Below are 18,313 nucleotides of genomic sequence, written 5' to 3'. Positions count from 1 at the left end.
ACACCTAAGGACAATTTAGGGTCACCAATCAACCTAGTCCGCATGTCCTTAGATTGTGGGAGGAAGCCGGAGCACCCACGCAGACACGAAAGGAACATGCAAACTCCACACAGAAAGGCCGGGGCAACCGGGGTTTGAACCCACGACCTTCTTGCTGTGAGGCGACAGTGCTAACCACTGCACCACCGTGCCGCCCAAAATTGTATTTTATGATATAGTATTATAAAAAGTAAAACTTATTACTGTGTATTAAAAGTTACGTTACTTGTTACATTAACTTGTTACTCAACTTTTTAACTAATAGCATATTCATAAAACTAGCGAGGAGTATGTTTTTGTACAAAACATATGTTTCTTAACCATTCACTGATAAAGAAATGAAAATAAAGCCAATCCCGACTTTTGAACTATAGGCCTACTGTTTTATACAAAACACAAAATGATGCTTAAAGCCACTCTCTCCCAATGAGTGCATGCATCACTGGCAGTAGTGAACGGAGTTTCTTTCAAGTTTCACATTGCTGTGCTGCTTTAGCAGATGCTTCATTAAATTAGATGCAGAATTGTTCGCAGTCTAAAGCTTTATGTTGGTTGCATAAATTTACAATGGACGAAAATGTTCTTTGGACCTTAGACTGTGACACACAATGGCAATGCTTACAGCTGTCAAAAGAACTCTTATCTCTCTGGTTCTCCATTCTTCATTTAGCTTTTTGGCTAGCTGCCGACTTTAACAACATAATGTCCGGCAGTCGCGCATTCACGTCAAGAACAACAAAATGGCGTTCTGGTAACACAGCGTTACTTGGATTAATAACTGTAATAACACTACTGTTAGTAATCCATTGCCTACCTGTTCCTTGGAAAAGTAATGTTACAGTAATGTTACCTGGACTGCCCAAGTAACATTGCTATAATATTATCATCATTATTATTATTATTATTATTATTACTGCCCAACACTGCAGAGCACAGGGTGGCAACGTTAGATGTCTTATTCATTGTGAATTCTTTCCATTTTGCATGAAAGAATTTGTTAAGATTAACTGATTAACAAAATGCTCTTGGTTGAATAACTGATAACAATTAATCATAGCACCAGTAAATCACACAGATAAGATAAAATATACTTTTTTGATCATATGCAGGCAGATTGAAGGACACAGCTTTACGAAGATACAGATATGTAGTGTCTGTATTTTCCAGTTATAATCCTTTACATAAAGTCAATATGGTTGGCAGTTCTTCAGCTGACCGACTGCAATCTTTCTTAAAAAATGCAAAAGAAGATAAGTGATATTCTGTATTTTATATATTTTAAATATTGCAGGGAGTAATAGAACAAGAAAGAGCAACCACAGTGAGCAGCAAGATGACCAACTCCACTGTGCTCCACTGTTGTGTGGAAAACTACTTGCAGCATCAGACCACAGTTGCTCATGGCAAGATTTAAAAAAAAAGATTGACAAATTGCTTTATTTAAACAGTGTAAGTATACTTGGCTGCACTGTAAACAGATACACCAGCTCCTCTTCTGATGTATTTCTGACAAAGTAGCTGATTAAACAGTGTTTGCTGCCCCCATAATTCTGAGTTGTTGTTACCACCAGTAACCAGGGGGCTGTCACCAAATCAGCCAGGACTGAAATCTTAAGAGTGTAACTGAAATACATTTTGCAACCCAAGAGAGTCAGCCTTTAAAGGTTTTAAGAAGTTAAAATAGTGTTCAGATGTTCTGCATTATTTATGCATTTTGAGTACAGTTTCACTCACAGCACTGCAGATGAATTTAAGCCTGCTGGCGAACTGCAGGGGGTATTGAACTTCTAACCCAGGCAGTGTTAGTACGATGCTCCTATTAATCTACACAGTGACCAGCCCACTTCTTCTCCCCCCTCGCTCTCTGACTTCCTCATCTTCCCCTTTCACTTCAGTTTTCTTCTCCTCCCTCTGACATCCTCATCTTTCCCTTTTTCACTTGACTTTTCTCACACACACCTTCTCTCCACTGGGTGTCATTCAGTGTTGTCAAAACAGGCAAACCCTCCATAGCAGCAGGGCGCATACTGAACCAGCTTATATTAGATTTTCTACACATGCACCACACAGTATATTCACAAATCTGCACACTCGAAACGATGTTATTGGAGCAATTTGATTGTTTCCTCCTTTTCAGTGTACGTCATTATGTCACTAGACTCAACTGTCCCAAATTATTTATTGTCCTGCTCTTTACATTAAGTGGAAACGATAACACTTGTATTTGATTTCCATATGGTAAGACCTCTTGTGTGGGAAAATGTTTCTACACTGATGCAGACTATTTGCTGTAGCCTGGCTCATGAATGCATCGGAAGATGACAACTGTTAGCCTTGGCACTGCTTCAGTTAGTTTTTGTGGCGCAGGAGTGATGAATAGAGGAGTTAAAAGACACAGAAGGAAGATGAGACGGACAAACAAAAGACAAGAAGAACAGATGAGAGCTGTGTGGTGTAGAAAAGCAGGAGAGAGTAAAACCAGACACAGCAGACACTGCAGCTGATGATAGTGATGATGTTGATCATGATGATTACACAAAAGCTTAAGACAGACACTCACTGGATACGTACCAGCTGATGTCACATTCACTTTTGCTTTTGTCTAATGCCAAGTGTCTGTTAGCTACACAATATCCCTCCCCTAATCATTTCCAATTCTCTCAAAACGCAAATCACAACACTTCTGATTCAAGTATGTGCATTTTAATCAAAGCCGGGGAAATTGGCCTACTCATTTAAGACCTCACACTGTACAAACTGAGGGAGGAGGTATGTAATTTCTGACTACCATCTTTGTTTGGATTAGCAAACCGAGTCAGAACTTTGTAAACTTCATCTAGATGGTTAGACGGGTCTTTGAGCGTTCTGGAAAAACCTTCAGAACAATGGTCAGTGTTGTCAAACCAAATTTTGGATTCAGAATACATCACATCTGTTGTGAGAGTCTGTCTTGATCATTTCCTGGCAGAAATGAATAATTAACTGGAATCACTGACAACCCTATGGCTAAATAAATTTTAATATTCAGAATTAAAGACTAAGTAGCTTAATAAAATCAACGTCTTTTTTGTGTCGGCTAGTTTCTTTTTGTGTTTACCAGTGAAAATCAACAGATACGCACAAAGGGTGATTTTGGAAACACATCTGTGCGTAAAACCGTGTTGGGCACACATGTATGTACACTATAGAAAAAACACCACTTACACCAAACTCATGCACTACTTGAAGCTGGAAACTCCAGAGTCATATTAATATTTTACACCCGATGTGTAAAGAGCAACTATGGAAAACGTCTGCGGGCAAAGCAAATACACAAAACAGCGATAAAACACGTTTCCGACACCCACCTGAAGCACTGTCTTAATGGTGACAGGGGAGACGATCGCGGTGCATATCTTCTCGCCTTTACGCATCACCTGGCCCATGATGAAGAGCATCGGCGTGGCAAGAGCGAAGGACGCGATCCACATGGCGCTGATGAGCTTCTTGGTGCGGCTGCGGGACATGATGCTCTTGGCTTTGAACGGGTGGCAAATGGCCATGTAGCGCTCCACGCTCAGGCTGGCGATGTTGAGCGCGGTGGCGTACGAGCAGCTGTCCCGGAGGAAGTAGTAACCCCTGCAGACGGCGTCCCCGAACACCCACGGGTGGTGGAACCAGATGAAGTTGTAGAGCTCGATGGGCATGGAGAGGACGAGGATCAGCAGGTCGGAGACAGCGAGGCTAGCCAGGTGGTAGTGCACGGTGCTCTGGAGGTTCTGCAGAGTCTTTTTGGTCAGCAGGGTGTACAGTGTGATGGAGTTCCCCAGAGAGCCGACAGCGAACAAGGCCATGTAGATGACTGTGACTATCACCCTGGAGTAAACGTCCGTGTTGACTTCCAAGTCTTCCTCCTCCGTGTTGGAAGCGACGGTGGTGTTCTGAAATGGAAACTGTGAGTTATTCCCCAAAAGTCGCTGCGCTAGCTCGCCCAAGTCGCGCCCTAACAGCGTGGAGTTTATGAAGTCCATAATGCCTCTATGTCTGACACCATGGACACAGAAAGTATGATTGTTTAAACGGAGTCATTTGTTGGGTTTTCAGACATGTTCTATCGGAGTAAAACGGGTTCAGTCTCTTGAAAGTCAGAGAGCAGCTTTTATATTTGGCATGACAGGAGGCGTGCTCCATCTGCTGCGATGACGCACAGCTATTCAGTGAGAGGAGCCCTTGCCATTTTGTCCGTTCTTGTTTCACCTTGGAAACCAAAAATAACGTTAAGGACCAGTCACTCGAAAATCAAGGGCATTTAATTTTAAATACACTTTCTGAGAAACACTTTTTGTTTTGTATGTGCCACTGTCAACCAGAACTCTATTTCTCCCTTACTGAATGTGTGTGCATGAGATTCGTTCCTCATCTCTAACTCAGACACAAAAGTGCTAATAAATAATGTTAGGTGACAGCTGGACACCCCGCTAGAGTGTATCTGATTGTGTTAGAGGAATCAGTTAGGATTGTGTCTTCAGTAATGATCCAGTCTCAGTGGAGAAATTTTATCACTGGGCAGGCAGAGAGGAAATGTTAGCTATCTAATGGTTACTTCACAACATCTGCCACTGCTGAGACCAATGTAGCAAAACATGCCTCCTCTATCTGACACACACACACACACACACACACACACACACACCTCTTTACACACAGTGGTACATCTCAAGAAGTGAATGTGCTGTTATACATTCAATAATTTTAATGGAGCTCATTATTTATCATGTGTGTTACATGTATGGGCACACACTTATTGTAACACATTAAAGCATGTGGGCGGTTATGTGCTGCAGTATAACACTGTTTCTCTCCTGAAGGATTCTCCTTGGCATCAACAAGCTGGTGATATTCTTTAGACTGTGAGGAAAAGCCCTTGTACTTAAATAGGAAATGTCTTCATGTCTTCGGCCCCAGAGCCAGAGTCAAATGTGTTTGGCTGACAGGATGTCACAAAAAGAAGAAAACATATAGCATTACTGATTATAACTGTCAGGCCAGTTTGGCCTCTTCACAGTTACAGTTAAGAATAATTAGGTGTACCGTACTGTAACTCTGTAGTACCTGTAATTATGATGTTTACTGTGAGACAGGATGTCTTTTTTATCAATGTTTTTTTCCTTATCTCATCTAAGGGGTCAGTGAGGTGGAGGACAGTTAGGTGAGAAGACACAAATAAATTCACACATTGGATATATTTTCCTTTTTAAGTCAATTGAAGAGTTAGCTGTTTATGATCTTTTCCCTTTAGATTTTAGTGATAATCTAGGTCAACCAATATCTTTTTTAGATATTAAGAACTCATGATCTGATTATTTGCCATGCATTCTGCATCATTTTGCAGAAACAAACATCATGTGTTGATGCTTGTGAGAGTCTGTCTTGATCATTTCCTGGCAGAAGTGAATAATGAACTGGAATCATATGGCTAAATAAATTTTAATTTTCAGAATTAAAATCAACTCTTTTTTGTGTCGCTAGTTTCTTTTTGTGTTTTCCAGTGAAAATCAACAGATTTTCAAATTACAAAAGGTAATTTTGGTAAAATCTGAAATAAACATAATATTAAAAACATATTTTTGGAAATGTTTTACTTGGTTGCAAATAACATAAATCATAACATTATGATATTTTTTACAACTCATTTTCCACTTCTGCCTGCATAAGGGTTAACTAAATAAGACAACAACAGGAGGGAATTTGCATGGCATCCCCGCAAAACTAGATGAAGACCTATCAGGTAAAGTTATGTATAATTTTAAGTAAAGTTAAATAGGCTACAGCTGTTTAGCACACAGAAGCCGTTGCCATGGTTACTATCCATAGAGCACCTGCCGTTTACTAGTGGAGCGCTCGTCTCTCTTTCTGATCATCAGAGCAGATACCTCGCGGGGCCAAGCGACTATGTTCTGATTTTAAGAACGTTCCTAAGACCGACATCTTCCCCAATACTAATCAGCATGCAGTGTGTACAATCTACTTTGCTATGGCATTTGATTGCTTTTATTTATCTACTTCTCCCACACACTGCATCCAGCGTAGTCTGCCGAAGCCTCCCTCCGCTGCTTGTTTGGGTGGGTGATTTGCTGGCTGTAATAAATAATAATGATAATAAAAACTGTTAACTTGCACTAAAATAATTGTTGGATTTAATTAATTAATGCAATATAAAATAATGATGTTTGAGTGGGCATGAGTTCGAAAAGCAACAAGAGGAAAGAAACTGAATAAACAACGCTGTCGGTTATGTCTGATACATATCATACAGGCAAACAGGCCATTTGTTTCTCTCTAACAGAGTTATAACTCTTATCAGCTGGATTGTCAGCTGTTTGTATATGTTGCTGAATTTCAGTATCAACTCTGTATATTTCTGTTTTAAGGATGATCGCACATTTATGTGATCATCTTACATTTCCTGTTTTTCAGGATTATACCGAGAGTGACATTTTAAAACCAGGATGTTAGAAGATAATAAACTGTTCATCTGGATGTTTAGCGTATAGCTAATGCTGCAGAATGTGTATTCTATGATGAACCATAACATAATACCTATAAAGGCCTGTTGATGATGGTAACTTTTTTATTATGATGACATCACACAGTGACTGTGGAGGCCTTTGGAGTACAGTGAACTCACTGTCATGTTCTAGAAACCAGTTTGAGATGATTTGAGCTTTGTGACGTGGTGCATTATCCTGCAGGAAGTACCCATCAGGAGATGGGTACACTGTGGTCATAAGGGATGGACGTACTCAGCAACAATACTCAGGTAGGCTGTCGCTTTTAAACGTTGCTCAATTGGCACAAGGGGCCCAAAGTGTGTCAAGAAAATATCCCCCACACTATTACACCACCACCACCAGCCTGAACCATTGATACAAGACAGGAGGGATCCATGCTTTTATGTTGTTTACGCCAAATTCTGACCCTTCCATCTGAATGTTGTAGCTGAAATTGAGTGATCAGACCAGGCAACGTTTTTCCAATCTTATATTGTCCAATTTTGGTGAGCCTGTGTAAATTTTAGCCTCAGTTTCCTGTTCTTAGCTGACAGGTGTGGCACTCTAAACTCTAAATCAACTGTGGAATCTGTACACATAAAGTTTTCTCTTGTGTATCAGGAGCTAACTTGGTGTAAGCAACCTAGTCAGTCAACACGAAAGTCATACAGTTTTAAGGTTAAGTGTGCATCTATTCTCTGTATGTGCCTTTCTGCGTGTTTGGGAAACAAACATTTCAGTAGTGTTAAATAAAATTTGTATTTTCTTCAGGAAATAAAGGAAAGTTTATTTTTCAGCAGTTGGGCTGTTGTTAGGGTTTGAAACAAGATTAAAAATTAATCTAGCACCGTGAAATATAAATGGCAGAAAAACATTCATGAACTAAGCAGCGAGCAAAAGGTTTTTACCTGACAGAAGCAATGTAAAACAAATGGTTCTTTGGTCAAAAGACTGAAGATCTATCTAATCTGAATGCCTGGTTCAGTACATATACCGTTAATATACTATACTGTACATCTGAAAGAAAAACCCAGAATGAAAGGGTAATGAGCCAAAGGCTATTTTACTTACAAACAGAAACAACACACTTTTTGTTCATCACTGTGGTTCCAAAAAATAAAAATAGGGTATATTAATTTATTTGTATTGCACAGTCTTCTCTTGTTCAGCACATACACAGATTTTGTTTCGGTTTGTTTTAAGATCGGATCAACACAGTAAACAGAACATTCCAACATTTACCACAATGCAAATTGATAGGTATTCTGTATTCATACAGAAATACCACAATAAATGCAGGAACACCAGCATACAGGCTGTGGCTTTTCTCCAGACATGTTCAGGCCATAGGTTCAGGCTCTGTTACTTCAATGTTCCCGTGTCAGAGGCAGATCAACACCGGCGCCGTACCTTTCATTAAGCGCAGCAAGCCGCCTATTGACTCAATACTCCCGAAAAAAGGCAGAGTGACAGCGGCTCTAGACAGACGGGGAGAACAGACAGAGCTGGAAACTCAGGTAAACTCCCACTGCAACGTTACAGTAGTAGTTACTATCTATGAATCTGTCACCGGAGGCTCACAGCACAGCTACATGTATTGGATGATAATTAAATGGTTAGTGAGCTGGAATGGATATTATAATGAGAATGTGTCAAACTTTATAATAGTTAGACCGCAGTAAGTAACTTTACTGTAACTAGTGATAGTGGATGGCTCTTCCTCTTTGTTATTGTGACAGTTTTGTTGCAGTGTTTTATGTTATGTGGGTCACGTTAGTTACAGCGACTGAGAGGTGGAGAAGCTTTGTACTTGAGTATTGGTAAAACCACAATAAACATAAACTGAATGTTACGAAGAACACAGCGACAGGTCCGAGCCACTGTAGCGTTTGCTGGCTGCCAAGGCTCCATCCCTATAGGTTACCTTTAGTAAACAATTCGCTCCACATATGCTTTTTGCCGTTACATCCTTACAGGATAGTTACATGGGTGGCGTTAGTTGGTGAAGTAATGTGGAAAGCGATATAACTTTGCACCGGATAACATTAACAACTGCTCGGTGTTAGCCGGCAAGCTAAAGTGACTTTCTCTGTGTTTCTCCAGCTTTACTAATGCTCACTTTGTTCTTACTTGACATCATCTGAACCTGTTTGGTCTGATGGGCTTCAGCACATAAGCCTTTATTGTTGTTTTGTATCCTTACCTGGAGCCTGTGTTTTGCTGTGAGCTGGTTGTTTTATGGTGTGGACTGTGGACTGTGGACAATATTTAAAAGTCAAAGTAAACAGAAGGAGAGAAGGCCTTTCCACGTCAGTCCACCCCATCAGCACAATGAGGACTCCAGGTCTGTGCAGCTCTTTGGCACCAGGTGGGACATCTGATCCACAGTGTGACTCTGGGAGGAAAATGTGTAATAAATTCTTCAGGTGATAAAAAATATAAAGTAAATACAGATGATTCTTTAATGAATAGAATATTGTGTTAAGTTAATTTTCTAACATAATTAAATTCAAAAAGTGAATCTTTGACATATTCTAGATTCATTACACAAAGCGAAGCATTTCAAACTTTATGTTTTTATCTTGATCATTACGTTTTTTTAGCTCATGGAAATAAAAACTCCACTATCTCAAAATGTATTAAAATTTTAGAATAAATACATTTCTGTATTAGAAATTATACAGAAATGTCAACTGGAGAACAGCTCTCTAATCAGCTAATTAACTCAAAACACCTGCAAAGGTTTCTGAAGCCTTTAATCTCTGTCTGATTCTGATGCTCACAATGAACTTTTCCTCAGTATTCTAATTTTTTGAGATGCTCTTCTAAAAGATGCCTCAATGTTTTAATGTTGATAGCACTATTACGTCACATACGTGAGAGAAAATGGAACAAGGGAGACAGTCTTTAAATGTTTTTGTGTTGTCCTTTTAAGACTTTTTTTTAAAGAATTTTTTATCAGCTGTCAAATGTCCAGTAGCCAAGACTAGCAATGTTATTTTAGACTCAAATTTTAAGCTTTGAGTAGCAGATGTGGAGGCATCAGAACCTCAACAAGAATCTTTTGACAAATATTAAAAGTACCTTTCTCTCTCAAGTGTCCTATTCCAGACAATAATCCCACACAGCCCGACCGACAGCAGCAATGTTTAGCAATTAAGTAACGTGATAGCAGCCATGGCTAATGTTTTAAAAGTTATACTGCTGCCATCATGTAACTAAGGACTCCGCTAGCTTATTACATTTATTACAAGTAAGTTAACATACTGAGGTGACGTCCAAATAAACGACTTGTAACCGCTCATAACCAACAGTATGTAAAAGGGTTAATTGATTTGCTTGAAATTGTTCGTTTGAGCTGTAAAGTTAAGTAAAATTAAGGTAATTAATAACTGATTCATAGTTAACTGTTAACGTTGGTCTCTACAAAATCTAACGTTAGTGTTGCAAAATAACGTTACCCCATTTATATATTAAAAAGAATTTAAAGCCTTGTGAAGTAGACACATATGTGAGTTATTTTAATATTTTCTGGTGTCTACCTTGACTGTAGCTGGTAATGTCCATAAACTGGTAACAACACGGCCGCAGGTTCCAACCTCCACCGTACAGCACCGCAGAGTAGCATGTAGCATTAGCTCCTTAGCCCGAGCTAATTCAGTCACGTTGAGCTAGGCGGGAGTGGTTTCAGCAACACACCTCTGCTCTACCTCCATTTTTGGTTATCTGGGAGTGACGTGCGGTGACACGCTGCCAAGATAGCGCCAGCCAGCTCTGCCAATTTTGAACTTAAAAAAGGCTCTTCAGAAACCGGAGAAACAGGTGACGTCACGGACGCTATGTCCATTTTTATATACAGTCTATGGTACAGTTGTGGTTACAATACTTGCTTTCTATTGCTTTTATTTTATATAATTCTTTATTAATTTATGCACCAATATACCAAAGAAAATAACTTATAAGTTTGATCTTGGCAATAAATCCGATTCTGAGCATTTTATTTTGGGTGAAAAAGCCTGGCTGTTATTTTGGAGCTGTGCAGGCGGCCTCTTTGCTGGGGGTATTGCACAATCCTACGATAGTCATTTCCGGTTAGTGCAGAACAGCAGTGTTTGATTTGAAAGAACACTACCCTGTCAAAAATTACACACTAAGCAAGTAAGTACATAGTGTACGCAGTGTACTGCATGTTAGTATACTCAAGGAAGTACCCGAATTGAGACACAGCACTTGTTTGTCTTAAGGTTAAGGAGGCACATTGTAACCAATTTTGAATTAGTGATGGGAAAAGTCATTCTTTTGACAGACTCGAGTCATCAGATCTCGTTTATTAAAATGAACTAATCTTTTTGTGTGTGATTTTTTTCATTTGAACTAGGCTGAGCCTTCTAGTGGGCGATTAAAAAACAGCGCAGTTCTCAAACACGGAAGGCTGCCTTGCTTGCTTTAATTGACAAAGTATAATGCACAAATTCACCTCTTGATCTTTCTCTGTCATTGTTCTTTAGAGCCCTATGGGGCCACAACCAAATTCAAACTATGTCAAAACCACAGAAATATGTTGTCAATATTCAACTGCCACTACTCCGGCTAAATCCATCCATTTTCACAATCTTTGAGTATACAACCAGACCAGCCATATGTACATTTGGGAGAACAAGTATTTGATACACTGCTGATTGTGCAGGTTTTCTTTGTAAGTAGGAAAACCTGCAAAATCAGCAGTGTATCAAATACTTGTTCTCCCCACTGTATGTAATTTTCAGTGTAAATGCTCTGTATTTGTATAGCACCTTTCTAGTCTTTTCGACCACTCAAAGCGCTTTTACACTACATCGCATTCATCATTCACACACATTCATGCACTGAGCCTAAGTGCTCAAACAGAAAATAACATTCACACACATTCATACACTGGTGAAACAGCCACCAGGGGCAATTCAGGGTTCAGTATCTTGCCCAAGGATACTTGGATGACATGCAGCCTGGAAGGAGCCGGGGATTGAACCGCCGACCTTCCGATCATTATATCTCTAAAGTGCTCATTCATACAGTAGACAGACTAGATGAATAAAACACACTTTTATTAAAATTCAACGCAGAATAAGCCACATCAGGTCTGGATTCTGCTGACAGAGAGAAACAAACATGAGCACATCACTCTCAAACACTGACAGGTTGTTCACTTAGTCAAGAGCTGTGAAACAACAGCACGGCTCTGTTGATAAATAAAAAGGAAAAGTTACGTTGCATTCTCTGGCGGACCTGGATCAGCTGTTAGCTGTAAACACACCACAGGGCTAATGTTAATGTTGCTATGTGGTTGTATTTTAATGTTTTATTGACTGGGTCCGTTTGTTTTGGAGAGGAGACTACCTTGGAGTTAATTCGGCTCCCAGTAGAACCCTGCCAGGGCACTGAAGTGGAGCGGACCCAGAACAACTCTCATCAGCTGTTAGCTGTAAACACTAGCAAAGTTACTGTTAAAACTATAGCACAACATCACTGCACTGTAATAACGTTATGCTTTATTAAATGTCACATAATTAACAAATTAGATATATAATGTCAGTCCAGTGACTGTTACCTGACAACTGACCTGCCTCTCATTCTCTGGCGCTGACAGTAACTCAGCCTGCTGAATGAACAAAAGGACCCATGTAAGTGGTGAAAGATTAATTCATTCCTGCTCCACAGTAGCCGAGCTTTCATGTGACAAATGAACGACTCAAACCCAGAGACCCACAGTTGAGAGTCATAAACTAATAAATACTGTTTCCTGTGCTGACTGAGCCCATGCAGCTGCCATGTGACGAGTGAACGTAAGAGTCCAAGACTATTCACGCATGCGTGAAAATTAACAAATTACTCCCTCAGACTTCTCCTTCTCTTGTATCGTATACAAAATTAGGTCAAATGAACAAAACGTTCTTTGAACGACAACACCATATGGAATATGATTTGGCCTTGACGACGTGATCGAACCATAGTTAGTAGTGACAGTCTCAATAATCCTCAGTCTCATTCTATTACCTTAGAATGAGCCATTTCTATCTACATAACCGCGGGTCCCCCCTTCCATGGAGGTTGCCATGTTGTGTCGCCATGTTTCTGGACAACGACAAACTACATTGAATTCATACAAAGAAGAAGAAGAAGAGGAAATCATCATAATAATAAACAGTCTCTGAGTAGTCTTCTGCTTTATTAGAAGTAAGAAGAGAAGTGAAAATTGGACAAATGAAGGAGCACACGTATTATTTAGTATGAGCCGACAGCCTGTGGATCTTCAGACGATGAAGCCATGCAGAGTCAGGAGTTGGGACAGATACAGACAAATGACGGCAGAAATCACGGTGGTGTGGATTTTCCCAAATGGAAGGCTCTGATGCTCTGGGAGAAACGTTTTCAAAGCAGCGCTGAAGTTGTCTGTTTTCTGCTAATTAAGAAAATCGGATTTTAGCGATGCAAATGAAAACTGTTGTTTGATAGCTTTAGCTGGAAGATGGACATAATCGCAGAGAGAAGTGATGTGTTTCCCGTCAGTGGTGTAAAATATGTAGGTGAGTTAATTTCATGTAGCCTAGTTCTACTCCATCGTGTGGTTTGGCTTTGCTGGTTATTTTAGCGAGACAATCAGCTGATCAGTAATTTGCAATAAAACAGTAGCATTGGCTTAGTGCATGGAAGCGATCAGCCAGCTAAACCTTTACTGCCATGGTAGGAAAAAAAAAAAGTTTGATTCATTTCATATAGTTTTTCTCCAGCGCTGTGCTTTAAAATATGTAGATGTATTAATTTCATGTAGTTACTATCTCTCCATCACACATAGGAAGCGATTTGTGCTGCGTTCCCCTCAGGGACAATAAAGTATATCTTAATCTTAATCAGCATCTTGATATGCCACACTTGTGAGGTGGATGAATTATCTCGGCAAAGGAGAAGTGCTCACTAACACAGATTTTGACAGTTATGTGAACAATATTTCAGAGAAATCGGCCTTTTGTGTACATAGCGAAAGTCTTAGATCTTTGAGTTCAACTCATGATGAATGGGGGGCAAAAACAAAAGTGTTGCATTTAGAATTTTGTTCAGTGTAGTATGTGTTATGTAGGTAGGTTATAGGTAACGCTGGGAGGGGAATAACAGCAAGCTCACGTTTCCTAAAAATAAACATTGTTACTGTGTGCGGCTGTTATCTGTCAGTGGTCATATTTGATGTACTACGTGTGATAGTTTTTGAGATGTTCTGTATTTACTTTGATATGTTAGTCCAGATAAGGGGTGCAATTCATTGTAATTCGCAACCCTCACCACTAGATATCACTAAAAGTTACGCATTGAACCTTTAAGTGGTGAAAATATTCAATAACACTACTCTATTATACAATACAGTAAATAAAGTGCTTTGAAAAACTGTACATTATCAGAACTGAACATGTAGAAAGGCTGTGATAACACTTGTGACAGTTCCTGTCCTGAATAATGCATAGGGGTTCTTCACATGCCTCACACATGAAAGAAGTCCTTTTTTATTTTTTGAGTCAAACAGATAACATATTGTTTTTGAAAGCAATTTTGAACAATTGAATTGAACAGTTAAGTGTTAAAAATAAAAACCATGTATAAGGTATTTTACTTGTGTAAAAAACAAACAAAAGACTGTACATCATCAGACTTAAACACACAGAAAGGCACTCATATACATATACATACATATACACAGGCAACCCTAGCTGTGATAAGACTTGTGACAGTTCCTGTCCAGAATGACAGAGGGGGCAGTTGGCATGCGTTACACATGAATGGAGTGCATTTCCCACACAGCCTACATTTCTCGCGCCCCTGTGTGGGGTTTGTTTTGAGCCAACTGTACTAGAAATGGCAACAGGTAAATGCTGGTAGCTCTCCTGTGCTGGTTGTAAGGACACCTCACACAGCTCTGCCAACAACTGTTCTTGGAAGGCCTGGTGTGTCATGAGCAAGAGGAGCCTCTTGGCTGCTATACAGTTGCTTGTACAGCTGTTACGCCTTGCTGTTTGTGATGGCAATGTCAATGAAATGGTGCAGCACCGTCATCTACAACTTCCTGCTTTTTTTCCATGAGGAATAGTAGCCAATCAATTTATCTGACGGGTCAACTACCCCCATGAAGCGAGTAATTTTTTTTGCAGCTGTAGGAACTGGAACATCCAACAGCTTGTACAAACTGTTGGATTTGCGTACTCTTTTCACAATGTCCCCTGAGTATGCAGTGTGCAGAGTGGTGCACACATATCCCTTTCTGATTGAACTTACTGGTCTCTGTGGAGATTTCATCGTCAACGCATTAACTTTGGTGTTTGGGACACTAATTCTTGTGTCCCTGTAGGTTCCACACCCCATGTCAAAGGTGCTGGAAGAGTAGTTGTCTGGTATAAGAAATATCAAAGTAAATGTGATATCCAGATACCAAGAACTTCTTTCTGACCAGCGACATCACAGCTTCAAATGAAAGTCTGTTACTACTTACCATGTTGGACTTCCCTGTATAAATGTTGAAATCCACTGTGTAGCCACTATTATCACACAACACTAAAAGCTTTATTCCCTACTTTGTTGGCTTATTTTTGATGTACTGCATCAGACTGATTCTGGCTTTGATGGCTACCATACGCTCAGCCACAGAAAGGGTTTTGGCAGGCTACACGTAAACTGTCAAATAGAGGCTGTATTCTATGACAGCCATAGTGATTTGTTTCTTTTTTTCTGTCATTGGCAGCATCTTCTGCAGGGTCACCTCAAGTGCATAGTCCATGTGATGCTGAGGAACCGGTCTCTGGACATGACCATTTGAGGGTAGGGAACATGGATTTGACATCCCAGAAATCTCTGTGCTTTGAAAGCTTTGGAATTCCCAGTTATAGTGTGAGGCCACTGGATTTGCACAATTCTTCTTCAGTGATTTTAGTCCACTTAAATTTTTTCCCTGCAGCAATATTTCTTGCTGCTTTTTTATTAGTGTTGTTACACAGTGTTTTGATAGTGGCAGGGGTGGCTGCACACCTGGCTTTCTTTTGGACAGTAAAGGTAGCAGTGTTGCCCACAGAATGACAGTGTGACTGTGGCGGGGGGGGGGGCTAGTCTATATTGACTATATTGTCTATATTGACTACCACCTATATACACCAGGCTAGCCTCAAAAGCTTAGCTCTCCTTATTAGCTAGGCTCCTTTCATGCTTGCTAATAACTTTAGCTGGGTCTCCAACATTGACAGAGAGAGAAAGAGAGGGACGGGTGAGTGAGAAAGAGAGAGGGAAGATGTGCTGCACCGCTCTGCAATCAAAAATATTTTAAAGAGGCCTAGTAAAAAAAATCGAAATCATCAATCAGTCCTCACCTTGGGACCTTTGGCTCTAACTTCTGTAGCCCCTGGTCTTAGTCCTCCGACCATAACCTCGCTAACCTAAGTACTAGCTCCGCGTCCATGTACTTCTTTATTCTATGTAGTTGTGCATGCATAATGTTATGTCTGTGTGTGTGTAAATGTGCTTGCACTTGTAAATGTGCATGTGTATGTATGAGAAAGAAATGTCTAAGAAACAGAATGCGATGATAAAAAGTATATAAATATATAAATAAAGAGACACAATAGAGTAGCGTGTACAGCAAACGGAAGTCAAATATCCCAGCTTGTGACGTCACCACATGCACATACAGTGCACAGAAAGTGATGATGTCTTTGGAACCTCAAATGTATAGAACATGTGGGTGCTCTTGTCAGTTTAAAAGGGTTATGGGTTTTGTCATAGAAAAGCGTCTAAACATATTTAATTTTTATGGGTAAGGGGTTTATGGTCTAAAGTACCATTCTCAGGATCATTATCATTTAAACATATCAGTATCTAGTCCCACTGAGCATGCATCTGCGTACATTCTGCATGTTTGTCCATGTGTTTCAGCTTTCACTGCATGAATACAGATGGGACACCCGCTGCTGTCAAGTGTCATGACCTGGCTTACGGTTCAGATACAGAAGGTGGAGTCACACATGCAGTTAGAAACAAAAGTCTAAACGATTTATTAAAGTACACTATTTACATAAATTAAGCAATATTATGTGGAAATCATGTAATTCATGGATGAGTGAGGAATGTTGTAGGAGCTGTTATGTCCTCATGTGGCTGAAGTCCAGAAGTGAGGAGGAGTAACAAATGAACCGGGCCAAGAGAGACAAAAAACAGATAATATGCAACCAAGATGCAAATATTATAATACCCACAAATGAAAGACTCATTATCAGTAACACAAAACTACTTCCTTAAAAGAAAATGCATAATATTTTAAAATTAGGCGGCTACTTACAATAAATACGTACATAACTAAACAATAAAAAAGAGCACACATACACCCTCCCTCCACAAACAGAACAAAACATGAGCACACAGCTCCACACACAGTTTCAAACAACTCCACAGCTCTCCATGCAACTAAAACGGTCATCTGACCCAGTGGTCCCCACACCAGGTCTTCTCTAATCCTAACCTGATTAAAGAGTGGGGCAGCTGTGTACACCAACCTGTTGCAGAGGGGGAAGGGCAGCACCTGAAGGAGCACAGGAAAGAAAGAGCTGCACACTGAAAAAAACACAAGACCCATGGCTATACGAGCAGTAACAAGCTGAGAGAGAGATAATAATTGCAGAAAAATGTATGTAAATACTCCTTTCTTGACATAGTTGAATGTGCTGACAACAAAATCACACAAATTATCAATGGAAATCAAATTTATCAACCCATGGAGGTCTGGATTTGGAGTCACACTCAAAATCAAAGTGGAAAACCACACTACAGGCCGATCCAACTTTGATGTAATGTCCTTAAAACAAGTCAAAATGAGGCTCAGTAGTGTGTGTGGCCTCCACGTGCCTGTATGACCTCCCTAAAACGCCTGGGCATGCTCCTGATGAGGTGGCGGATGGTCTCCTGAGGGATCTCCTCCCAGACCTGGACTAAAGCATCCGCCAACTCCTGGACAGTCTGTGGTGCAACGTGGCGTTGGTGGATGGAGCGAGACAGATGTGCTCAGTTGGATTCAGGTCTGGGGAACGGGCGGGCCGGTCCATAGCATCAATGCCTTCCTCTTGCAGGAACTGCTGACACACTCCAGCCACATGAGGTCTAGCGTTGTCTTGCATTAGGAGGAACCCAGGGCCAACCGCACCAGCATATGGTCTCACAAGGGGTCTGAGGATCTCATCTCGGTACCTAATGGCAGTCAGGCTACCTCTGGCGAGCGCATGGAGGGCTGTGTGGCCCCCCAAAGAAATGCCACCCCACACCATTACTGACCCACCGCCAAACCGGTCATGCTGGAGGATGTTGCAGGCAGCAGAACGTTCTCCACGGCGTCTCCAGACTCTGTCACGTCTGTCACATGTGCTCAGTGTGAACCTGCTTTCATCTGTGAAGAGCACAGGGCGCCAGTGGCGAATTTGCCAATCTTGGTGTTCTCTGGCAAATGCCAAACGTCCTGCACGGTGTTGGGCTGTAAATACAACCCCCACCTGTGGACGTCGGGCCCTCATACCACCCTCATGGAGTCCGTTTCTGACCGTTTGAGCAGACACATGCACATTTGTGGCCTGCTGGAGGTCATTTTGCAGGGCTCTGGCAGTGCTCCTCCTGCTCCTCCTTGCACAAAGGCGGAGGTAGCGGTCCTGCTGCTGGGTTGTTGCCCTCCTACGGCGCTTTTCCCGACGTAC

The 18,313-nt window shown here is 40.8% G+C and overlaps 1 protein-coding gene across 1 annotated transcript in view; it reads right to left on the bottom strand.

Moving 5' to 3' along the window:
- The window catches only part of ntsr1 (neurotensin receptor 1 (high affinity)), a 59,939-nt gene extending 55,776 nt beyond the window's left edge, over positions 1–4,163 (bottom strand). Inside the window, exon 1 of the mRNA XM_038723712.1 lies at positions 3,387–4,163. Within this exon, the coding sequence (XP_038579640.1) occupies positions 3,387–4,049 (663 nt within the window). The 5' untranslated portion in view covers positions 4,050–4,163. The remainder of the gene's footprint in view (positions 1–3,386) is intronic.
- Between the last annotated feature and the right edge of the window lie 14,150 nt (positions 4,164–18,313).

This window comes from Micropterus salmoides, unplaced genomic scaffold (assembly GCF_014851395.1).
Source record: "Micropterus salmoides isolate LMB-PRFRI ecotype aquatic unplaced genomic scaffold, ASM1485139v1 Ms_hic_scaffold_16, whole genome shotgun sequence".
Lineage (NCBI taxonomy): Eukaryota > Metazoa > Chordata > Actinopteri > Centrarchiformes > Centrarchidae > Micropterus > Micropterus salmoides.
This window is presented reverse-complemented; position numbering and strand designations above follow the sequence as displayed.